Genomic DNA, 20,457 nt, shown 5'->3' with positions numbered 1-20,457 from the left:
GATTGCCTCTCAATAAATCTCTGCAACACAGTTTCCTCATTAAAACCTTCAGCTGTACCCAGATTTCCAGCTCTTCTGTCTCTAGCTTTTTATAAGATATGCAGGATAATGGAAGGACTCTGTAATAAGAAAATATCCAAGTACAGTCTATAGGGTCATTCTCTGTTCAATCTTGGAACAGAGCCCATCCATCGATACAGTCTCTCTCCTCTTCCCCAAAAGCCAAGGAATAAGTCGCTGTTTGCTATTAACACTTTCACAGGCCAACCTGTGTGACAACAAATGCGTTGTCCAACGCTCGGTTCTATCAGTCGTAACCTACACCTGTCTTTCTGCAGGTTGAAAAAACTGTCCTTACAAAAACATTGAGACTATGCTAGGATTTATTTGGGCATAAGCTTTCGTGGGTGAAAACCAAGCGGCTGACAGTGACTGTACTACAAAAGCACATGTTTAGGTTAACGCTAGCAAAATATAGGAAGTGTACATTTCTTCCAGTACACCTGCAGAAAATACAGACTGAAGGGTTTCATTTTATTCCCATTGAAGGCCAGGTGTTTCAATTCAGTTCTGCTTTGAGTTCACTGCATTTTCTTAGACCAAATGAGAGAACACCCAGCATTCATTTTCAAACCCCACCTCCATGTCTAGCTGTGCTGTGTCCTCATGCCTATGAGTTCCTCAGGTTTTTCTCCTGAGCTATCCTTTTGGTAGCAACGGAGATTTGTTTGGCTTCTTCTTGGCCTCCAGCATAGTGCAAGGTATTATCCCAGCCTGCTGCTTTCTGGCATTATCCACAGGATTGCTGCCCTTGGGCACTTACATAGCATTTTAGTCCTGCTGCTATGAGGACTGCCTCGTTTCCCTATGTTTATTAGTGCCTTCTGCTTTTTTAATTAGTTACTTGTCTAAAGCACTGCACATTACAAAACTTCTTAGACTTCAGCGTTCAGGGCTGTAAAACCTAAGTTGGCCATTGGGAGTTGAAATGATGGCGCAGTCAGCACAATATCCCTAGAATAAACACTGAACAGGCTTTCCCTGTGCTTGTACAACTTACCGGTTTAATCACAATCAGGTCAATGTAGCCACACTAGCCATGGCGAATTGCAGTTTTGACCTTGTCCACACTAGGGATGTAAAGGACTAGTCAACAGGATAGTTGACTAGTTGCTCCCTGCCCCCCGCCCTCCCTGCCTCTGTCAGATAGAGGTGTAACCCATACACCTCGTGTCGTTCACTGTCCCATGCAGTGGCACCTGGACCAGAGCAACAGCTAAGATCAAGAGACCTCTACAGCATGGGCTGGAGCCATCTGGCTTTTAGCTCAGAGGGTAGAGGCTCCTATACTAAGCTCCAGAGGTCCCAGGTGGCGGTTACGGAGGCAACAAGGTGGGGGGGGGGGAGAAAAAAGGGGTATTTAAAAGTGCATGGAGCCCAGGGTCAGCTATTCGGTGTGGCGCTGCCACTTAGATTCCTGTGGGGAGCCCGGCATCAGACTCCTCACAGCATTTCAAAGTGGCAGCACTGCATGGAGCCCGGGATCAGCTAGGGACTCCCCAGTTGACCCTGGGCTCCGTGCAGTGCTGCCACTTTGAAATGCCAGGTGGAGCCTGGGATCAGATGGGGACTCCCCAGCTGACCTCAGGCTTTGTGCAGTGTGAAAGCTTTGAAATGTACAAGAGTGAGTCCCCAGTGGGGGCTCTTGTGCATTTCAAACAGGAAGCACAGTATGGAGCCTGGGGCCAGCATGAGACTCTTGAGTCCCCTGCTGACTCGAGGCTCCATGAGGGTGCTTCTGATTTGAAATGCATAAGAGCCCCTGCTGGGGCTCTTGTACATTTCAGAGGTAGAATGCGGAAGTGCTTGTCGAGTAGTCCAATGGAAATTCTGTCAACTACTCGACTAGCAAATTAATCGCTACTTAACATCCCTAGTCCACATTGCTCCTATTCTAAACCATTTTAGTTGCTGTGCCCTCTGGGCAGCTATTCTGCAATTTCTGGTGAAACTCCAGAAGCAATGCACGGTGGGAGATTTTGAAAGGCCAACAGTGTGTTGTGGGTTCACTAGTCTATGCCCATACTGCCACTAAAATAGTTCAGACTGAAAACATTATTTAATGTGGTTGTAAGCATGTCTAATCCAAATGGCGTTCTGCATGTTGCTAAGCCATCCTCCAGCATCAGGCCTGAAGATGTTCAAAAGATGCGTAGATGCTTGTGAAGCAGCCTTCGCTGCCCTGTTCTTGGCCCATCAGTAGCCTCAGTGAAGAATGACAAGACATCATGCTTGTTGTGATGCTGCAGTTCTGTGGAATCACACTTAGACCAACACTGTTGAATGGAAGTGAGCTGTGGGCACAGAAGAAAGCTGAAGAATATTGGAATGGTGTTTTCCATTGCATAAGAAAGGCCATAATGGATCTGAACAAACGTCCACCTAGCCTATTTTCCTGTCTTCTGACAGTGGCCAATGGCAGGTGCCCCAGAGGGAATGAACAGAACAGGTCTTCATGTGATCCATTCCCCCGTTGCCCAGACACAGAGAGGTTAGGGACACCATTCCTGCCCATCTTGCCTAATAGCTTTTCATGGCCCTATACAGTACTCCATGAATTTATCTAGTTCTCTTTGAGCCCTGCTGTAGTCTTAGTTGTCACAACCTTGTCTAGCAAGGAGTTCCGCAGGTTGACTGTGTGTTGTGTGAAGAGGTATTTCCTTTTTTATTATTATTATTTTATTTTTATTTAAACCTGCTACCTGTTAATTTCATTTGATGATTCTTGTCTTATGGGAAGAAGAAAATAACTCCTCTTCGTTTACTTTTCCCACACCAGTCATGATTTTATAGACCTCAGTCTTATCCCCCTTAGTCATCTTGTGATCTCTGTCCACTTCTCCGTATCAAGTGGCAAAACAAGTTCAGAAATGAGGATATTAAAAGCTGAGCCAGCAGCAATCTCCACCAGCAGTGGCATTCTTGGCCTCAACATATTATTAGACAGGAAGACCAACCAATGGCAGAGTGGGTAGTAAAGAATGCTGCTACTTGGCCAGCAATTCTATGTTTGCCAAAATACTCAATGATGTAACAAGATTGCCAGGGATGGACTTAAAACAAATATACAATCACATCATCTTTAGCACATTGCCAGAGATTAACCCTCATGGCAGTTTTCCAAGAGGCCATGCCCCATGCTGATATTAAACTGTTTGGGGCATCTATGTCTATGGATGTCAGGTGTTAGAAGCTTGCTATCGGAGGGATAATGAAAGGTATCTTTACACATCATAGAGAACCAAAACAAAAGGGCAATGTGGGCCTTCAAGGTTTCCTCCCACTTTGATTTTTACTTTAGAACTATCAGAACATTTTGCATATCCTGAGGATTAGATTCATCTAAACTCCAAGGAGGGTGGTGAATGATTTGGAGAGACCAGGCTAAAAGGGGACCAGTACAACAGTGTTATAGCAGAGAGTATTTGGGTGCTTTGGTCACTTGTGGTAGTTAATTGGATTGCTAGTGTTTTCTCATTTTAATGTGTGTGGAACTATATTAAAGACCCAAATAAACATGAAATTAAGGTTTTGGCAAAGGTACAGACGTCTAGAAACGGTTTTCAGTTACATGTATTTAATAAAGCATTTAAAACATGAAATGCCCCATGTAGGAGTTGTAGAAAGCTGCTGTTTCTACCACATGCCATGGTTTCTTTCTCTTTTCTCCAGGAACCCCGGTTTGGTTCTACATGCAAATTGCACCTATAAGAAACGAACATGAAAAAGTGGTTTTATTTCTGTGCACTTTTAAAGATATCACTTTGTTCAAACAACCAATTGAAGATGATTCAACAAAAGGTAATTTTGGAAATATATTTATTATTGTTAAAATACACATCTTGAAGTTGAATCTCAGAGGAGAAGCAAACTATGAATATGAAATATTTCTTGGCTTCAGGAAATAATTAGCAATATGCAAGAATTCTTGCATCATTCTGCTATATGTGTGGTATAAAACTCTAAAATCAAGTACTATGTATATAACATTCACTAAGAGATGCTGCAGCTGTCCCTAGACTTGGTATATCTTTTTTTTGGCCGGGGGAGGAAGGGGCGGGGGAGGATGGGAAGAGGGGAGAGTATGGTTTCACCAATTGTTTCAGCACAGCTAGATTTTGCTTACGTTAAAAACTAGTATTACTTTTGGCCATAATTAGCCATTTTCAATCATTTGTTAAGTTTTACTGTTTATGGGGATTGAAAATTAAATAGCTTTCCCTAGAGAGATTATAATTTTCTATTTAGTAAATACTGGGGGTTTTTTTATGTTGAAGGTGAAATTACAATGAAACGGACCATTTTGCTTGTTCTTTGTTTGTTTGCCAACAATGAAATCTGCATAGCTAGTTGTTGTGTTTACTTGTTAAGAGCAGCTGCAGATGGTGTTCATTTGGATGTGCAGTGGGCCTATTCAAATAAACACCCAGAGCCAGATCCTCATCTTTGTCCAGGACAGCTACTGGAAAGGGTGAAAAGGACCTGTTTATATAGTTTTCCTTGATCCCGAGGCATATTCTGTACTTGGTTAAGGGAATTAATATTTTGTTGCATGCACGTCCAAGATTTGCTTTGAATTTGCTTATTGTTTATTTATTTCTCACCTTTCTCCCCAAACTTGGCAAAGTCTGTGTTCTCAAGGAGAGCTATGCATACAAAAAGCTTTAAAGAGAAACTCTGGGTATCATCCCAGCTCTAAATGATTTTCCTGCAGTGAGGATAACATCTGATTATCCATGCTCAGGTAACTCAAAAGATACTGAATTTATTTGTCAAGCTCTCTGGAGAGGCTCATGAACACGTATGTCAACCTCTAGGCAAACTGTCAAGTAACCAGACACAAACATCTATGTTCTGTTACTAGATTTCACCAACTAAGTAACAAGTATGAACTCTTCAGACACTGTAACAGCCTTAACATGGAGTCCCAGAGGTAAAGAAATGGATTTCAGCTTTTTGGGTTCTGTACAAAAACAAAGCACCAACCTATCATTAATCTACTATCTGTTTTGTCACCCAGGCAAACCTGCCTTTGTGAATGATGGTCCCTTGCACCAAAAATCACAATGTTCAGGTTACTCCCAGTCCCAAAGGGCCAGTAACTTTCCCCAGGTCATTTGTACCTTAAATCGCTCATCAAACACTATGCTTGTTGCTAATCCTATATTAAACTAAGTACTAGGGAAAAGAAATGAGTTATTGAGAAGGTCAACACAAGTAGACCTAAATAAGTTACAGTCTCAAATATCAAAAGATATAGATGTTGCTGTAATATGCAATATCTTTGCATCCTTGAAGGCTAACCCAGTCTAAGCAGCTTAGGGATCCTTTGTTTATGCTTACAAAGTTTTTCTTGACACAGATTTTTATTCCCTTCCCCCAGAGCTCAAACTGATGAGATGAGGTTTTGTGCACATTTCCATTTCATGGATTTTTTTTTGGAGATGGGAGGGGTGGGTTAGGGGGAGGGGGCGGAGAACGGGGAGAGAGAAGGGCAGATGATGTTCCACAATGGCTGGTCTGATACTCATAGGCCTTCTTTTATTGGGCAGGAGATGACCTCCCTTAACCTAAACTAGGATTTTCATACTTGGTATTTTTTTCTCTTTTTATGGGGTGGGTTTAAAGTTTTAAAGCGAACATTTTTGTAGTTACAAAGCAAACACTTACAACATCTGTATTCTATGATATAAGGTAAGTGGGTTTAACATGCAGCAGTGTATAAGCATTTCATAAATTCTAAACTCTAAATAAATTCTTATAACTTTACTATCTATTTTGCCAATATTAACACACGGCTGGGCCAGACTGATTGCCTGCTATGAATATGTCAGTTTTCAGTGAGGCTTGGGGCTCTGGCATGAGTTGGCACCTGTTCTGCCAGTATTTACTTCAAACTCTGAGGAAACAAGCAAATAAATATATAATTTTAAAAATACATCTTTGAGCTAAGACCAAGTATGAGAAATTTCTGCCTAGAGATGAATTCTTTGTAAAGTGTAAGTGCATGAACACCTGAAATGGAAATGCCTTCTCAGCCATAGCTGTTGCTGCCACTACAGTGGAATTAGTATCTCCACTAATGTTTCTTTGTTATACAATAAACTCCATGGTGTGAAACATGCACATGACCAGTGCTTCAGCCCAGAAAACAATTTCCTGAAACTTTCAAGGTAAATTCCAGCTAATTAAAATAACTTATTAATTCTTCAGGTGTAATAATATGGGGACAAATCCTTCTTGTCCCTCCTCCTTCTTTGAGAGTGTGGGGCTTGCCCTTCATGCATGCCCTTCATGCAATCATTCCTCAAGCTCTGCCTGTCTACAGGGTGCTGCATTAGGGATGGAGGGAGGCCCTGTGTCACTCTCTTGCTGCACAGGTCCAATGGCACTGTTATCAAGATCTCCCCTGGTGGTTGTTGCTTAGGCAAGGACTGCTAAAGAGGAATCCCAACCAGAGCAATGATATTAGCTCAGATTGTATGAAACCCCGGTGGAGTTGATAATCTCCATCTCCTGCCCTTGCTTGTTGTTGAGCTGTCTACTTCCCAGCCCCAGCTAACCCGTTGCCTGCCTGTCCCCTTGTATAGATCCTTGCAGAGTGCTTGTTAGGAAAGGGAGAAGGTGGATGGTGTAATGATGGTGGCTGAACCCTCTTTCGCTCCAGTCTGGGGGCTGTGGTAGAACCCATCATAGGGTTGCCAGGTGGCTTTTGTCCCCAGAAAATACCGGACATGTAAAATGTTTTTCTTGGACAGAAGGCCGCTTGGGACATTATTCCCCAGCCACATCTGGTGGGGCAGGTGGAGCGCTGTGACACTGTGTGTGGGGTTTGTTTGTTTTTTCTCAACAGCTTTGGTCCCCGTTTTTGTGTGTGTGTGTGTGTGTGTGTGTGTGTGTGTGTGTGTGTGTGTGTGGTTTTCCCAACCAATTTTCCCCCTGCCATGTTCAGAGTTTCACAAAAAATAATCTGGCAACCCTAAATTCATTTGGCTTCCACTTCAGTGATATATGTTGGTAGGGGGAAATGTTAAGAACTTGTGAACATTCTGTCTGTTGCTGCTGTCTGAAATGGGAGGGTGTCATTATTTTCAAATGACAATTATGACATGTAGGCACCATTATAAAACATTGCAGGAAAGCTGGCTGAGATCGTAGCCGGCAAGTTTTAAAAACACACTTCTGTAAACCTATTTTCTGGGGACGGAGAGGTAGAAGTCTAACAGCAATCGATCAGAGTACTTTGTGTAAAATAGCAAATGGCAAGTCTGACAGCCCCACATCATCGGCCTGATATTCCTCTCAGTTATGCTGATGTAAATCAGGAGGAGCGCCCTACATTTTTTTTATACATTTCTTTCTCAAAATATAAAACAATAAATGTTGGCATCAGAATGTGAGGGAGAGGAAACCAGCACTGTTGCATTGCCTTTTGTGCCTCAAATGAATGAGGCCATGTTATCCCACTGCATTGGAATTACAGCACTACTTTGTCAGAGGTAGTGCTATAGAATATGCATAATTCATTTGTCTTGCAGATAACATCATAGTATGCTCACATCCTCTCAGAGCACTTTAGTTTTGAATTATGGGCTTGATATATAAATTACAATTTACTGGGAAATTTAGAAGCATTTATGAAAAGCACTACGATAAAACACTGCTTTAAAGTACTAGAATTTGTTGTTAAAAGAGCTTATTTAAAAAAAAAAAGACTTTTTTGTTTTGAGAGACTACCAGGGCTATGAATATATATAACATATAAGTGAAACACATGCACAATGTAACTGTGAATGGTGTATTTGAGTTATGGTCTATTATTTAAGATGTCTATTTCATTTAAGATGAAAAATTCAACAGCAATAAAATATTGATGCCATTATATACTAATCCGGCCATACAATGTATTCTGCAGTATCGGCAAGTATATTGCCAGATCCTAGAGCTATAATATATCACACTCCTGCAAAGCCCAAAGAGTGTTTAAAATAATAACAATTAGAAGTGACTCAGGAGATAGGCTAGGATACAGAATCTTTCCCTTCAAGGTCTTTGGCTTCAATGTGACCCAGATGGATGGGTTGCCAAAAAGCATCTCCTTGGTTTTGGTGGCTTCAGTCCAGTTTCTAGTGGGAAAATGTCCACCTCACAAAAATCGTCATTGCAGCTGGCACTTCTTTCGGCAGTCTGAGCAAGGATGGAGGATTAGTTATTGATTCCTCTAGGCCTGAATTTTACACTTATAAGTTTCCATTGGTGCTGCCAGAGTTGTATGTGTGTTGTTGGTAAACCCAGGGCTTAAGTTTTTAGGGCTGTAGTGCCTTCCACAAAAACTAAATTCACATATAAGAATCTGGAAATGCTAGTTAAAGGAATATTCCTGATAGAAGTATACATGTTCCATATAGGGTTGCCAGGTGTCCGGTATTCACCCGGACAGTCTGGTATTTTTGGCTCCTGTCCAGTAAAAAATTCAGAGCATATTAGACACCTAAAACATCTGGTATTTTCTGAATTTTTCCCCGTCCAGGAAAAATGGTCTCTTTCTCCTCTCCCACCTCCCCCTTTGGTCTCCCTTCAACACTATTTTTTCCCAGGTTTTTTTTTTAAAGGGGGGTGGTTGTTTGGTATTTTTGTTTTGACCATCTGGCAACCTTAGTTCCATATACAACCCAAAAACACATTAACAATCTATAAATCTCTTGCAGTTAATGTTTAATAAAAGAATAAATCCATTGAAAGAAAATCTAATCCACCAAGAGGTACAATTAAAATAATTGATGTAAGAGTTACATAATTTGTTTAAATTGATACATTTTCTGCACACTAAACTAATAACTCCTAAGCAATATATGAAATAATGAATATAGTTCTAAGTATCCAGGTTTCTAATGCTTTTTTTGCGTACTTGCAGATCAGGTCAAATAGCTGCATTTATTATTGAGCTTAAATCTAAAAATTCACATTAATGGCAGGGTCATGAAACTTGTTAAGAAAAATAATTGTAAAATAAATATGGAACGTTCTGTATTTTAATGAGTTTGTGCATTATTGGGTGTCAGTTCAGCTAGAAGGAAGGCTGAAAATATGTATTATATAAAAATACCTCTCTCTCATATAGCACCTTTCATCAGTAGAGCTCCAAGCACTTTGTAAAGGAAAGTAGTATCATTAGCCTCGTTTTACAGCGGGGGAATTGGAGGCACAGAGCAGTTCAGTGACTTGCCTAAGCTCACCCCATGATTATGCACCCATTTTGAGTTGACCAGGGGCGGGCGGTGAGTGCAAAATAGGTGTGTGCCCACTTGTTACTATGCAATCAGTGGTGCATTCAAAAATGGTTGTGCAAAATTGGAAGTTGTGCCTAAATTGTATCCTAGTATTACAGCATATTATAAAACAAAGGAATTCACAGCATTTTGAAGTAAATAGATTTGGCCTAATACCACTGGGATATCTAGTTCCTTAATAGTCTCTTTGGCTTCAGTGGGCCTGCTTCTATTCCATTTACCTCTATCTCCGGTGAAGCAACAGTACAGTGGAAAAATTTATCATAGAAAATAGCCTATTTCACTAACTACTTGTTATCCATAATAAGAAACAAATATCTAGCCAATGTAATGATCTGATTGGCTGAACAGCCATAAATGATTTAGAATTGCGTAACTGATGTTAGAAGCTGATATATCTTTCTCATTTTATATTTCCAAACTCCTTGACTCAAAAATTGCTAGCTCTCTGCTTTAGTTTCTGTGGCATAGACTATAGATGGTTTAAAGTGTTGTATATTAACCATTTCATGCTTTACTGCAAGATGAAAAAAGGCCTTTTCATTGTCTGAAGGTCTGTCTTATGCTTCTGTGAGCAAGAATCAACATTAGAATTGCTGTAATTACCCTTTTGTAGTCTTTTTGCAAAGAATATCATTGTTAACCTAAGCATTTTTGTGCAGATTAAGATCTTAGATAGTATCGTGATGCATTGATTTAAATGCCTTCATTATTTCCTTTACTTAAAAGATCAGACAAGCCTTGACAAAAAGGTTAATTGCAGCCCAGTAGAGCTACACTAATGTTTTCTTAAGGAAAACAAGTCCTGTCTGGATTTTTAGCAGAGCAAAGATCCTAGTAATCACTTCATATTTTCCTGAGACATTTAAACTCTGCATGTTCATATTCTTTTATTAAGTTTGCAGATGATACAAGCTGGGAGGGGTTGCAACTGCTTTGGAGGATAGGGTCATAATTCGAAATGATCTGGACAAACTGGAGAAATGCTCTGAAGTAAATAGAATGAAGTTTAATAAGGACAAATGCAAAGTACTCCAGTTAGGACAGAACAATCAGTTTCATACCTACAGAATGGGAAGTGATTAGGAAGGAGTATTGCAGAAAGGAATCTAGGGATCATAGTGGACCACAAGCTAAATAGGAGTCAACAGTGTGACACTGTAGCAGAAAAAGCAAACATGATTCTAGGATGCATTAACAGGAGTGTTGTGAGAAATACACGAGAACTCATTCTTCCGCTCTACCCTGTGCTGATTAGGCCTCCATTGGAGTATTGTGACTAGTTCTGGGCACCGCATTTCAAAAAGGATGTGGAGAAATTGGAGAGGGTCCAGAGAAGAGCAACAAGAACCATTAAAGGTTGAGACCGCATGAGCTGTGAGAGAAATTGAAAGAGCTGGGCTTGTTTAGTTTGGAGAAGGGAAGACAGAGGGATATGATGCGGATCTACTGGAGGGAGTTACCTCAGAACAAAACACATGGTGAAGATACAGATACTTAGCCAATATTCATTAGGAATTATAAAATTAATATAATATGCTAATCTTGTAGCTGCAAAAAATGTGAGCAGTTACATGCGCACGAGCTGTGCAGTATAAAGTTTTGCTTTCTATTACAGAGCCTGCCGTGAAGCCTCTCCGGGGGCGGGACAGCCAGCTCTTGACTGCTCAGCTCCCGGGGAGTGAGCAGGCAGCTCTTGCCTATCCAGCTCCTGGGGAGACTTCGCTGCCCGACCACAGCAAAGCTGCCTCCCTGGGAGCTGGCAGAGGTTAGCCGAGATCATTAACTGATAAGCATCAGCCACTTGGTTAAGTGGTTAATTGAGTAAACTCTAACATCCCTAGTATCATAACTTCAGATACAAAGATGATGCCTGGATTTAATCAGAATAATCATACTTGAAAGATTATAACTTTCCCATTGACACTTTACACAAGATTTGTTGCAATTGTCTATTGGTGGCAATATCAATGATAGACATGGTCATCTTTAATCATACAGACTCATACAGTGCAGGAACCAGAAACCAATTTAAGAAAGAAAACCCTTCTTTTATGGTCAGCTTATTCCCCAAATTGTCATACAGTAAAACTCCAATTGTCCGGCATCCAGTGGTCTGGCACTCTTGATAGTCCAGCGCCAACTGGAACCCGGAAGTGCGCCAGGCAGCAGGACAATTGGAGCTCCTGTGAGACCCCTGCATGCTTACGGGCTGGGAAAGGGAGAGGGGAAAGGAATTATATCCCTGTGACGAGTCTGCTGGGACCACACTGTGTCTGGCCAGGGAGCGGGGGTGGTGGAGAACTGCGCGGCGAGGGGCGAACCCTCCACCATTTTTCAGGGAGGCGGGGGAAGCCCGATGCAGCTGCCTGCTACAGGCCAGCTGGGGCTGCAAGCAGCAGAGGCGGACTTAGGGAAGCGGTGGGGCAGAGCAGCTGGGGTGCTGCCGGGTTGGTCCCGCAGCGCCGCTCAGGTGAGGGGCGGCGCTGCGAGACCAACCTGGTAGCACCCCAGCTGCTCTGCTTAGCTGCTTCCCGAAGTCCGCCACTGCCGCTTGCAGCCCCAGCTGGCCTGTTGCTGGCGGCTACCTGGGGCTTCCCCCGCCTCCCTGCAAAACGGTGGAGGGTTCACTCCTTGCTGCACCATTCCCCGCCAATTTCGAAAATAACTAGCGCTAGTCTGCGTCTACACAGCAGGCAGTTATTTCAAAATGGTGTCAAAATACTGTTAAGCTGGAGGACTTCTTACTCTGACTCCTGTAACCTGCATTGTACGAGGAATAAGGGATGTCAGGAAGAGTGCTCTATTTCAAAATAAGTGCTGTGTAGACGCTCCCTATTTTGTAATAAGCTACTCAGTTGACATAAATCAATTTGTGTAGCTTATTTCGAGTTAATCCCTTCAGTGTAGATGCACCCGTATAGTTATTCAACCCCTCTTTGTATATTTTCCTCAGAGGACTGGCCTAAGCATCCACTCAGCGTGGATACAGAACACGGAATAGATGATTTTTTTTAATTGATGGCTTTGTGAGGTATTTCTCACCAGTTTTCTGATTGTAACACTAGCGGTATTTTAAAATCCAGATTTCTCTTAGATGGAGACCATCAGCAGTTCATCACGTACTGAAGGTGCTGTATGAAAGGGATATAAAAAAAGGGAATGCCTTGCAAGTCCATCATCCACAGAACCGAACAAGAAAAATCCTCATCTAATCACTAGGCAGATTAATGACCTAAACTTCAGGGAACAAAGTAAATCTTGACTCAGTGACCATCTGCCGCTTTAAAGTTCTGTATAGCTGACTAAGCTGAGATAAATCAGACAAATGAAGGAATCCTGGATGGAGTCCAGATATTTGACAGCAGTTTTGGCTTCACTGATGACCTATTCTTGTGACCTCTGGGTTGCAGGGAATGGTTACAAATTAAAGGTTAAATCTTAGCCTCTGTTCACTCCCACTGATGCTAATAGATGTTCCATACAGGGAGAATGGACAGTGGGTACATATAGCTCTATAGTCACACCTGTATGCAGGTGGGTGATCGTACCTCTGAACGGAGTAGCTCTTTTTCTGAAGTTCTGTTTCATGTTTGGACAGTACTGAAGGGAAACTGTGTGATGTGTTGTGGCCTCTAACAATTATGTGAAACATAGGCATTGAGTTGTCATAATTCCACTAATGTGCCCAGCTGCTGTCTGAAATCACTGGTTAGGAAAGATGAAAAGCTCTTCTAACGCTTTTTATTTACTACTTCCTCGTTCCTGCTCCCTGCCAATTCTGTAGAGCAATTAAAAACAAAAGAAAGTGCAAGATTTTTGTGCTACAAATTATTAGCTCATATTCAGAACAGTGAAATGGATTTTGACATTAATAGAGGAGAGTACATGTTCCTAATTGAATATCAACAACTTCTGAAGAGAAAGAACATGCCATGTTGTTGGCAGTTCACAATTAAGGCTTTTCATTGGATAGCTAAACAATAATAGTCCACGGATGTTGTGCATTTTTACACTGCAGATTCAGTGTGGGGTTTCACAAGTAAAGCCCCTTTGACTATCCCACATGCTTTTGGGCCACTTACCAGAGGACTCCTAACATTCCAGATCCCTGCGAGACTTCACACTGTTGCTATTTAAAAATACAATTCTAGAAATGTTTCCTCCTTCCTTTCCCAAACATCGCACCTGCCCAATGCTCACGTTAAGCAAGATTAAATCTTGTTCCTGCAACTACTTTTCTGTACAGAGAAAGCATCTGTCCCTTGGTATTTCACCTCTTGTATGGCTAGAAGTAAGGCTTCTAGTCTACTGCATATGGGGAGACTTCTGGCTTTACAGTGGGATGCAGCATTTGGTGTTGGATCTTTTTTGGAGGGGTGAGAGGCAGGTAAAGGAAGGGTCAACTTTAGGTATCTAGCTCCTGATCCAAAATCCATAAATCATCAGGAGTCTGCCCTTTGGGTTCATTGGGTTTTGGATCAAACCCTTGGTAGAGTTCTCTGGATTACAGACCCAGTACTCAAGACTGGCTTGATGCAATGACTAGTGAAATCAAGATCCAGTGAAAGTAAATGCCAAAGTATGTTAATTTTACAATTGATTATTTTTAACTAGCAGAGGGACCTACAGCATAGGTTGGTATTTTTTTATTTTGTAAGGGATGGGAGTCTAGTGTCTAATGCCGTGGCCCTTCGATCATTCAACACGAATGAGATTTTCATTTGCTCAATCATAATTCAATCCAACTGTTGTCTTCTCTTCCTCACAGGTTGGACAAAGTTTGCTCGATTGACACGAGCTTTGACAAACAGCCGAAGTGTTCTGCAGCAGCTAACGCCAATGAACAAAGCTGAGGTGGTGCACAAACACTCAAGATTAGCAGAAGTAAGTGAGAGGCAGATTCCTAATTGTACATGTTTTAAAGACAGGACATGAAGGATAAAAGAAGTGGCATCATTGCTCACTGCATTTTAATATAAAGAGTCGCCTTCCCTGCTCCTGATTTCAAAATACCTCTCTTACAAGAAAGAGCATATTGAACATGAATAGCCATTTTTTTCTGGATGGGGCATGACTGGTTCCCATGCAAAAATATACAGACCTCTGTTAACTGCATTGCTCTTTGTTCGTGTTTGTATAACTGTCATTTTGGTGCATTAATCAGGTATTTGCACACCGGAGGGTGCACTATTCCTCCCTCTAGGGTTGCCAGGTGTCTAGTTGTGAACCAGACAGTCCAGTATTTGAGCTTTCTGTTCGGAAACAAATTGAGAAAATATAAATGTCCAGTCTTTTCTAAATAAGATGTAATGTCAAGTGTGTCTGGTATTTTTGTTGAAATTGTCTGGCAACCCTACCTCCCTCAGCATGCAGTTTTGCACTCAAATACAGTCAGATTGTGACACCTTACTGCCACCAAGTAGTAATTTTCTCCTCTAGTGCCAAAGAAATAACTTCTGGACTACTTGAGGATTAAGATACTATCCCATAAGAGTCCCTTTTTGGCCATATAATGATTTGCATGCACAGAATGTGCTCTTGCATTTTGGTTCGTGCAACTGTTGCAACCAGCTTTAAAAGTCTGTCCTGCTGTGTTTTCATCACCTTTCATTCTTTACTAGCTGTAAATTAAATCCGGTGTTAACTAGCACATATACCTTTAGCTGTGCAAATAATGCAGCAGCTGAATGCTCTGAGGTTAACCAATAAAAAACGGTTTGCTGTTCTCTTCTCTGATCCCAGTGGTAAATAGGAGCTGCCAGAATATATGAGCTACTGAAAGTGACAGTCCCAGTCTCTCTGTACCAGAGGGCTTTTGTACTGAGTTCAATGTTAGATTGATGGCAGCATAAAACGTATCCTGCTGCCATCATAATTTTTGCACGCTTTATACTAAAAGTTAGGCTTTAATGAAATCAAAGTTGAATTTTATTTTTATACAGTTCTCCACCATTCTCAGTGCTGGTTTTTTCCACATCCTGTCCTCCACAGGCACTGAGACTGCCTAGATGATATAATGGGTTGCTCCCTTCCCTAGCTTCTCTGTTTCAAAGACTTCTCAGTGCCCTGTGAACCTGGGTATGCCCAGTAGTTCTGGGCAAGATGTTTGCCATTCCAGATGGGATAGGGCTCACTCAGGGTGGAATCCACTGCCTGTATTTCAATATTAACTGTGTGTGTCATTTGCAGACAAAAACAATCCAGGGAATATTGAGCAGCATGAAGTGGAATGCTCCTTATAATTCAATGTCCTCTATAGGCAAACCTTTTGCTGCCTATATGCTATGTCAAATGCAGCATGGTGGAATTAAAGACAGCTTTTATATTTATACTATCATTGGTTATGTTTGGATGGGAGCTAAGAAGCGGCTGCAGCATGGCAGGCACAGAGAGAGACCTGGTCTCTGCCCCACTGAGATTATGGTCTAATCTGAAATGAGATGCACCATGTGACAAATGTGTGACTGACAGAGAAGAGAGTACAGGCAGTCCCCGACTTACGCGGATCCGACTTACGAACGGGTCTTTGTCGCCCCGGAGGTTGAGGTAGCGGATTGCTACCTGCGATCTCCAGGGCGAGAAAGCCCCGTTCGTAAGCTGCTCCGGTGCCCCTGGTCTGCTGGAGACCGTCTCCAGCAGACCAGGGGCACCGGGCGGGTTCCTGCGCTTCTGAGGCTTTGCCAGAGCAAAGCCTCAGAACCGTGGGAACCGCCGCTGCTGCCGCTTGAGTCCCGGTGCCTGTGGTCTGCTGGGGACGGTCCCCAGCAGACCACAGGCACCGGGACTCAAGCTGCAGCCGCGGGGGGGGGGGGGGGTCCCGCGCCTCTGAGACTTTGCCAGAGCAAAGCCTCAGAGGCGCGGCACCCCGCTGCCGCTGCTGCTCTGCTCCCCGTGTCCCTGGTCTGCTGGGGGGGGGCGCGGATAGAGTGCCCTCCCCCCAGCAGACCAGGCTTTTGCCCCCCAGCAGACCAGGCTTTTGTTTTGGACCCTGGAGCAGAGCAGCTGGAGCGCTGTGGATTGGTCCTGCAGCACCCGCTCTGGGCACTACTGGACCAACCCGGCAGCACCCCAGCTGCTCTGCCCCAGGTCCTGATTCAGCCGCTGCTGGTCAGTTTCAGCAGTGGCTGAATCAGGACGCCTGGGGTAGAGCAGCTGGGGTGCTGCTGGGTTGGTCCAGTAGCGCCGAGGAGCGGTGCTACTGGAGCAACCCAGCAGCACCCCAGCTGCTCTGCCCCAGGCGTCCCCAAGTCAGCCGCTGCTGAAACTGACCAGCGCTGACTACAGGAATCCCGAGGCAGAGTTGCTCTGCCCCAGGCTTCCTAGAATCAGCGCTCATCAGTTTCAGCAGCAGCTGACTTGGGGAAGCTTGGGGTTCTTAAGTTGAATCTGTATGTAAGTCAGAACTGGCAGTCAGTTTCAGCAGCGGCTGAATCTGGACGCAAGTTCCGACTTACATACAGATTCAACTTAAGAACAAACCTACAGTCCCTATCTTGTACGTAACCCGGGGACTGCCTGTAATGCCAATTCACACAGTTACATTCTTAGCAGTTGCACAGCATGTAACTTGCAAGCGTTGTGTGTTTTTTGTTTTGTTTTGTTTTTAGTTTGTAACAGGATGGCTGTCCCCTGAAGAGCTAGAATAGAGACCTGGGGCCGGCCAGCCCTAGTTACTAAGAAGGCATCTGAGCAGAGATCAGCTGCTACCCTATAAAGAGCAGATACAGAGAGTGGGAGATTCAGGGGGACGAGAGTAAAGTACAGAGGCTGCTGGGAGTGAGTAGTAGAGGAACCGGGCCCTAGGGAGTGAGGCTACAGGCTGGCCAAATGACGAGTGAAGGGACTTAAGGGCAGACTGGACAATTTTATTCCAAATACTTTAATAAAATAACAGCACTGTCCACTGTTGGCCCTGAGTGAAAGGCTTGCTTGGTTGGGTCCACTGAGGTTTGCCATTGACTTCTATGCAGACAGTTTTCACACCCCAATTTTAGTAACACCCTTTTCCTGGAAAGACCAATTAAAACCACTAATTAACTGGAAATTTGTAATTGCAATACTTATATATTTCAACACATTCACTTCAATATTGTTGTGTTTATTTCAGACCCATTCACTCCCTTTTCATCAAGAGTACATTCTAGATTTGAACTTTCAGTATGGCAGTTCTGTTTGCCATGTAGCGGCCATGGCTAATATGGTGCGTTACTTCCTGGAAGTGGCACTGTAGGTGATATGATAGTACAGTCAGTTCTTGGAGACTGAATCGAATGCATTTATATTATGCTAATGCCCATTTGGAATCCTAAATCTGATTTTGGTTCCAGAATCATAGAATCCTAGAAAACTAGGACTGGAAGGGACCTCGAGAGGTCATCGAGTTCAGTCCCCTGCCCACATGGCAGGACCCAGTACTGTCTAGACCATCCCTGTCAAGTATCAGAGGGGTAGTCATGTTAGTCTGAATCTGCAAAAGCGACGAGGAGTCCTGTGGCACCTTATAGACTAACTGAAGTGTAGACCATCCCTGACAGACATTTATCTAACCTACTCTTAAATAGCTCCAGAGATGGAGATTCCTCAGCCACCCTAGGCAATTTATTCCAGTGTTTAACCACCCTGACAGTTAGGAACTTTTTCCTAATGTCTAAACTAAACCTCCCTTGCTGCAGTTTAAGCCCATTGCTTCTTGTTCTATCCTCAGAGGCCAAGATGAACAAGTTTTTCTCCCTCCTCCTTGTGACACCCTTTTAGATACTTGAAAACAACTATCATGTCCCCTCTCAATCTTCTCTTTTCCAAACTAAACAAGCCCAGTTCTTTGTCTTCCTTCATAGGTCATGTTCTCTAGACCTTTAATCATTCTTGTTTCTCTTCTCTGGACCGTCTCCAATTTCTCCACATCTTTCTTGAAATGTGGCGCCCAGAACTGGACACAGTACTCCAACTGAGGCCTAACCAGTGCAGAGTAGAGCAGAAGAATGATTTCGCGTGTATTTCTCACAACACACCTGTTAATGCATCCTAGAATCATGTTGGCTTTTTTTTTTTTTGCAACAGCGTCACACTGTTGACTCATATTTAGCTTGTGGTCCACTATAACCCCTAGATCCCTTTCTGCTGTACTCCTTCCTAGACCGTCGCTTCCCATTCTGTATGTGTGAAACTGATTGTTCCTTCCTAAGTGGAGCACTCTGCATTTGTCCTTCTTAAACTTCATCCTGTTTACCTCAACCATTTCTCCAATTTGTCCAGATCCTTTTGAATTATGATCTTATCCTCCAAAGCAGTTGCAACCCCTCCCAGATTGGTATCATGTGCAAACTTAATAAGCATACTCTGTATGGTGATAGCTAAATCGCTGATGAAGATATTGAACAGAACCTGTCCCAGAACAGACCTCTGCGGAACCCCACTTGTTACTCCTTTCCAGCAGGATTGTGAATCATTAACAACTACTCTCTGGGAATGGTTATCCAGCCAGTTATGCACTCACCTTATGGTAGTCCTATCTAAGTTGTATTTGCCTAGTTTTTTGATAAGAATATCATGCGAGACCATATCAAATGCCTTACTAAAGTCTAGGTATATCATGTCCACCGCTTCTCCCTTATTCACAAGACTCGTTATCCTATCAAAGAAAGCAATCAGATTGGTTTAACATGATTTGTTCTTTATAAATCCATGCTGGCTGTTCCCTATCACCTTATTATCTTCCAAGTGTTTGCAGATGATTTCCTTAATTACTTGCTCCATTATCTTTCCTGGCACAGAAGGTAAACTGACTGGTCTGTAGTTTCCTGGGTTGTTCTTATTTCCCTTTTTTTTATAGATGGGCACTATATTTTCCCTTTTCCAATCTTCTGGAATCTCTCCTGTCTTTCATGATTTTCCAAAGATGATAGCTAAAGGCTTAGATACCTCCTCTATCAGCTCCTTAAGTATTCTACGATGCATTTCATCAGGGCCTGGTGACTTGTAGACATCTAACTTTTCTAAGTGATTTTTACCTTGTTCTTTTTTTATTTTATCTTCTAAACCTACCCTCTTCCCACTAGCATTCACTGTGTCAGGCATTCCTTCATCAGTGAAGACCAAAACAAAGAAATCCATAAGCATCTTTGCCATTTCCAAGTTTCCTGTTACTGTTTCCCCCTCCTCACTGAGCAATGGGCCTACCCCTGTCCTTGATCTTCCTCTTCCTTCTAATATATTTATAGAATGTCTTCTTGTTTCCCTTTATACCTGTAGCTAGTTTGAGCTCGTTTTGTGCCTTTGCCTTTCTAATCTTGCCCCTGAATTCCTGTATTGTTTGCTTATATTCATCCTTTGTAAATTGTCCTAGTTTCCATTTTGTATATGACTCCTTTTTTAATTTTAGATCATGCAAGATTTTCTGGTTGATCCAAGGCGGCCTTTTGCCCTGTTTTTATCTTTCCTATGCAGCGGAATAGCTTGCTTTTGAGCCCTTAACGATGTCCCTTTGAAAAACTTCCCCTCAGTATTGCTTCCTCTGGGACCTTACCTACCAGCTCTCTGAGCTTACCAAAATCTGCCTTCCTGAAATCCATTGTCTCTAAGTCTTTCATTTGGTAGCTTGATAAGTTTGTAAACTAGGGTAATCACTGTTTGCTGCTTCCCACTTTAATTTCTCATAGTGGACCAAGATAAGTGATAATTAGACAAGCTAGAATAAATTGTTTTGGCTCCTTTATAAAGTTTGCCGTTCTATATTTTACAACGATGAGTGTGCAGAAAATAATGGGAAAACGCAAATGTTCAAAATAGTATTGAGTTTATAAATATGTCCTGGATTCATTACTGATCAATAATTTCATTCGTGAGTTGGATATGAGAATCTGCAAATGAGAAATAATATTAAGTCATTATAAATATTGACTTTTAATGGCAACAGTGTTTTATGCTGTCTGGAGAGAACGGTGAGGAAGCATAAATTGCAATTGTATGAATAGATAGGATTATAATCAGACCAGAAGTCATGAATGTAGTATAAGTGGAACCTCTCTAGTCCGGCACTCTCTGGTCTGGCACCATCCATGGTCTGGCTTGATTTCAGTTAGCCAGATGTCCACTTATAATTGCC

The 20,457-nt window shown here is 42.5% G+C and overlaps 1 protein-coding gene across 1 annotated transcript in view; it reads left to right on the top strand.

Moving 5' to 3' along the window:
- KCNH5 (potassium voltage-gated channel subfamily H member 5) overlaps positions 1 to 20,457 on the top strand; it is a 235,023-nt gene that overhangs the window by 36,249 nt on the left and 178,317 nt on the right. Inside the window, exons 4-5 of the mRNA XM_075926373.1 lie at positions 3,733 to 3,861; positions 14,122 to 14,237. Coding sequence (XP_075782488.1) covers positions 3,733 to 3,861; positions 14,122 to 14,237 — 245 coding nt within the window. The remainder of the gene's footprint in view (positions 1 to 3,732; positions 3,862 to 14,121; positions 14,238 to 20,457) is intronic.

This window comes from Pelodiscus sinensis, chromosome 4, assembly GCF_049634645.1.
Source record: "Pelodiscus sinensis isolate JC-2024 chromosome 4, ASM4963464v1, whole genome shotgun sequence".
Lineage (NCBI taxonomy): Eukaryota > Metazoa > Chordata > Testudines > Trionychidae > Pelodiscus > Pelodiscus sinensis.
Note: the sequence above shows the minus strand (reverse complement) of the source record. Positions and strands in the feature narration are given on the sequence as shown.